Source organism: Syzygium oleosum, unplaced genomic scaffold (assembly GCF_021117445.2).
Source record: "Syzygium oleosum isolate NSW1041296 unplaced genomic scaffold, Sole_v2.1 Sole_v2.01, whole genome shotgun sequence".
Classification (NCBI taxonomy): domain Eukaryota; kingdom Viridiplantae; phylum Streptophyta; class Magnoliopsida; order Myrtales; family Myrtaceae; genus Syzygium; species Syzygium oleosum.
In genome coordinates this window covers 32,553,791-32,558,724 of record NW_026607485.1, presented here as the reverse complement: position 1 = coordinate 32,558,724, position 4,934 = coordinate 32,553,791, and the positions used below count along the sequence as shown (strand labels likewise).

Here is a 4,934-nt window from a genome sequence, read left to right as displayed (position 1 = left end):
TTCAACTCCATGACATTACCCTCGCCCCTCACCGGCAATCAAGGCGTTATAAAAATTATAGGTTAAAATATACTTAAAAGAAGCTATCGTAATATCTATAACCACAAAAAAGGTAAAAGGATAATTAAAAAAGCATATTTTTTGTTGATTTAAAAAATAAATTGAAATGAAAAAATATTGGAAGATCCAAGCAGTTAGTCTAATAATGAAAAAACTTGGAGCAGTAGATTGATTTGACTTTGTATAACGAAAGTTGATGACTAAACTAAAAAAATTGAAATTTGATGAAATAAATTGCCCATTGCACAATAGTTTAACTAAATCGCATAATTTGCTTAAGAAGTTGTGATAAAAGGATTATATTGAACATTGAGAAATAATTCGATTTCCACATTGGACAAATTGAAAGTCCATTAACGACAGTGCACACGTTGAACCAAAATTCAACCATGAGCATCATACTCTTGTAAATTATACTTATCGTTGGTCTGAGCATTGTCGAATTGCGCCTCTTATTCGTGAATAGTAGTTCCCTTAAGTATAATAATTGTTATGGACGAATCTTTTGCGCCTATCTGATCTCACTTAACTTGAAGCAAACTCAATTGTCTCCATAAATATATATTCTTCAATTTGAAGCAAAGATACATGCCTCTGTTAAGGATCTGTTCGAGGCATACCACAAATTCACCATGCCTCCTCTTCCACCTTGTCTACCTTTCTAGGTCTTCCCCTACTACGCCTTCTTATTATGGGTTCTGATCACTTCGATCTTCTCGTCGCGTGGCCGCTTCTTTCTAGGTCTTCCTCTGCCCCTTTTAACTGGAGCCTCCGCCGGAGCATCCAAATGCCTCCGTTGAGCTTCTTTCGGCTTCTCTTCAATCGCATTCTTGATTGGGTCTTTGGTTTGGTTCTTGATTGGCTCGGGATTGTTTCTCATCGTATCTAACATGATCAGATCACGGATCAATCAGAGTTCATAGATCATCTAATCAATGAGACTGTTGGATGATACATACAACAAAGATAAGTAGATCAACTTGTGCACAACAGAGTCAATGCAAGGGATGAACTGTAAACATACAGTTAGGTTCAAAAACAATCTCAAAATATCCAAAAAATTATTTAGATCGTAACCCAAAAAATAAAATTAACATTGAACCAACACGAACGACTAATAATTTTTCAGCTAAGATTTCCCATGAATGAAATGATGACCATAATTCTTCTCAATAACAATAATGACCATTACTGAGGCAAAAATTACTGATTCATTAAACAAAATACAGCTGCCGCTACTCATATCACTCCGGTTGATTCAGCACTGTTGATAGAACAAAGTCCCTCACATCATATTTAGTTTGTATACAAGCAAATCGCATTTCTTTTTTCCCGTCGTGATAATCCGCGGAAAGGGTAATGTGTTTATTTCGACATATTTTTAAGTAAAAAAGTTGCCCACTGTTTAACTCATGAAAACTTGAAAAATCATTAAAGTCTAACAAACATGGAAAAGTCTTATGGCAATTTACATATCACGTTCGCATGTTTTCAAAGGTTTTCGGATGTTTAATCCTAAACAAAGTCAGTCCTAAACAAGGTCAAGTAGCTTGAGCCAGAAAAATGGACAAAAGTGAAGTTTCTGTGACTTACTAGATGAAAAACCACGACTTGAGCATTGTTTGGCTCTGTAGATGACGACCTTGAACGAAGCTTTACCAGCAGTCGTCAATTCAAAGACACAGGCGTCGCCTTTCCGCAATCTGTTGTCCAGCACAAATGCTCTCCAACCGCTTTGGGCCCTAACCTTTGGTTTTGTGTTGTACATCCCAGAATGGTATCGGACAGTCCAAACCCTCCCGCTAGAGTCGTGTAGCTTCATGAAACCGATTCCGCCAGCCTTAGAGATGTGCGTCTTGAAAAATGCAGCTGGTATATTCTGCAAAAGAATTGGAGGGGAAAAGGCAAATGTCATTCAAGGGTAAGAAAATCTAATTCTCCTTCACAGGCTTGGTCCTGTAATTGGTATTATATTTTTACTTGATCTTTTAAGTCGAATCAATCCTCTAACTCGTTCAATTTATTTTTTCGCCGTTCGCATTGTACGCTCTTACTAACTGTAAGAAAAAGGGCTATATCATATAAATCAAGTGAAACAACCAGAATGTACCACAAAAGGCTAAAGCATAAGACTGAAGACATAAGAATCATGGTGTAGTGATATATAAAAGTGCCATCCCCTGAGTCTCCATTATATCAACTGTTAGTGACCATTTCGAGGCGCATCGATGATGTTTCTGTTATGTTTATTTGAAAGCTACACCAATTGCTGAAAGTGGTAAGGAGGAATTCATGAGGTACCCTTTGGGTATCTACTTCCCTCAGCTGCCAGAGTAGAGGGGATTCTATTCCATGTTTACCGCTTGCCTTCCTTAGCCGGTTTGGAGGTACGCGCTACATTGAGCCCTAAACCTTTGCGGTTATAAAAGAGCATGTATATATATGCCACCACCCTAAGCTAATCAAAGCATAATCAAGTGCACCAAACAAATTGTGGTCCTTAAGAGATTCCAATAATTGTACTGCGCACCCGATTCATTCCTCACCAATGCATATGGACTCTGAACATAGGATGATTGCATAAGGACTATGAAAAATGGATTCGTGGTTTCAAAAGAAGCAGCCCTCGAAAGCACTTCAACCTCTTCTGGGACTCTGAACCGTCGGTTAGTCAAACAAGGCACCGATTTCGGGCGATTATTACCGTCGGAGATGTGTCCATCGCCGTGTTCATCTACAACAAAGATATGTCATTTTATTTTAAATTAACTACCAAATATATACACATGAAATACCTTTCTACTTAGAATAAAAAAAAATAGCAGATTCTAAGGAATTAACAGATCCACAGGGTTTAGTAGGCTTCCGGTGTTTTTTTTCCTTTTTGATCTTTTGACTTTTTCTTCGACTTCTAAAGCTTGAAATTAGATCATTTTTACCTTTCTGAGCTTGAGGTTCTTCTTCGTTTGAACTTTTAGTCCATTCTGGAGACCCACTATAACTGCTTGTTTCCATGGATGGCTCATACAAAGAGTCATCATCATCATCTGGTGAATTTGTCTTCCTCTTCTTCTTCTTCTTCTTCAGGGATCGAACTTGTGTTAATGATGGCGATTCTCTCCCTTTACATTCACATGACTGAAAATCATCGTCCGATATTTCAATTATAATGTCCTCAGTTTCTTCCAATTCTTGTGACAACAAATGCTCGTCACTGAGCTTGGATTTCCCACAATTTTCTTTAGAAACCATAGGGTATTTGATTTCTGAAGCACTCCTATTGAATATGACCACACGAAACACAGAGTTTCCTTCATATCTGAAGGTTAGGAGGTAACCGTGTTTGATTGAGTAGTGCTTGACAAAGTCTGACCAACTGTCTTGTAGCCAAAAGTCATGATTTTGCCTCCGCAATTTCATTTTCCAAACATCACCACTAGGCACATTGAGGCACACGAAGTTGGAGAAATTATTCCCATATCTTCTGGCGAATTTTTTTGGAATCGTCTGTTCAAAAAATCAGAGTATAGTTTAGGCAGAAACTTGGAGTCAGGCATGCAGGATTTTATTGTTTGCTTGGAACTATTACTCATTGAAGATGTATTCATCACACCGTAAAAAAGTGATTATACATAAGCAGGAAGATCTTTTGACAAACAATAGATGGTTATTGAAAACCCATCACCTGTCAAAAGATTCGCCCATCTCAAGCAATCAGATTGTGTATGCTACACATATAGTATAACTCATTGATTTAAACCCAGTATAGAATACTGCTAAAAATACACATCGCTTGAATGTTAAATATGATGACACCCTTTGCAATCTATCCATGACTTTCTAAACCAGTTACTTCCGTAGATCAATCACAATGCACCCACCATTACTCTCCAAAAAGTATCACCTAACTCACCACAACACAGTGTTCCTATCCAAATGTCTGATTATGTGAAAAAAAAAAAAATTCAGAACAAAGCATACGAAATGAAGTCCCAAAAGAGACAGGTCGTATATCTAAAAAGGAACCACGCACAAGAACAAGAAAAGCAACCAAAAGACAAGAACAGAACAGGCTCATATACAGAAGGAAAGAAAAAGGACAACCCCCACCAAGGAACTAACAGCATAACCCAAAAACAGCCAATTCTTACTCATGGAACTAGTAAAAGATTGCTTCTTTTTCTTTATTTGGGTCACAGAAAGATTGATCATGCAACCAAAAGGAGCTGCTAACTATTAGAGTTGATTAGAATCTGCATTAACTCTAATACCTACGGGTCAAGAAATGGAAACAGCAGCAGCAAAAGGGAGTTTCCAGAAAAGAGAAAATTGCATGGGAACCGAGACGAATCGAAGGCTCACAAGCTTTCCACCCTGGATGTGGCGGGCGCACATGAACTTGAAGAAGTGGGGAGTCTTGGCCTCGAAAAGCTGACCATCTTCATGGGCACAAAAGGGACCAGAGTTGCTCCAGCGCGCATTTCCCTCCCCCACGGCGGACGTCATGAACGAGGGCTGTTGGCGGGAGCTCGCAACAAGAATTCCTCCCCCAAAGCCTCTCCCTGTACCTCTGCCAATCCAAAGCTGGAGGGTCTTTGATGCGCAGCGCTATCACCCGCCGAACATATAGCTACTATACTCCAATCCAAAACCCAAAAAACACCGGAAGGATCGTAAGGACGCTAACAAGAAGAAAAGTGATGATAGTCACGGCCAGAGAAGAAGAAAAAGAAGTTACCATGATAGACATACTTGCTCCCGAAGTTCTTCGAGAACTCGAAGCTCCTGTCGACCCCCGGTGACCAGCCCCTCCGCCTCACTCGCCTTCAGGGAGAGCGCGGCCCTTGACGTGCTTCGCCGGCCGGCGGCGGGGC

At 39.7% G+C, this 4,934-nt stretch overlaps 1 protein-coding gene across 2 annotated transcripts; it reads right to left on the bottom strand.

The window, feature by feature from the left end:
• Positions 1–495: 495 nt before the first annotated feature.
• On the bottom strand, positions 496–4,934 carry LOC115682502 (B3 domain-containing transcription factor VRN1-like). Of its 2 annotated transcripts, none has more exons than XM_030606735.2 (6): positions 4,799–4,934; positions 4,423–4,693; positions 3,000–3,567; positions 2,607–2,794; positions 1,654–1,939; positions 496–945 (listed from the first exon to the last, which is right to left on the bottom strand). In XM_030606735.2, exons 2-6 carry the CDS (start codon positions 4,564–4,566, stop codon positions 737–739), a joined length of 1,395 nt encoding a protein of 464 aa, XP_030462595.2. In that variant the 5' UTR covers positions 4,567–4,693; positions 4,799–4,934; the 3' UTR covers positions 496–736. The 2 variants fall into 2 exon arrangements, with proteins under 2 accessions (XP_030462595.2, XP_056177447.1); XM_056321472.1 differs by having other exon boundaries at positions 4,813–4,932.

Bases quoted from the DNA above. Each gene is read 5' to 3' on its own strand.
- LOC115682502 (XM_030606735.2), bottom strand. From the start codon at position 4,566: ATGACGTCCGCCGTGGGGGAGGGAAATGCGCGCTGGAGCAACTCTGGT. The intron at 2,795-2,999 runs GTAAAAATGATC...TCTTTGTTGTAG, and splicing joins AGAACCTCAAGCTCAGAAAG to ATGAACACGGCGATGGACAC. The intron at 1,940-2,606 runs GTGAGGAATGAA...ATTCTTTTGCAG, and splicing joins TTCAGAGTCCATATGCATTG to AATATACCAGCTGCATTTTT.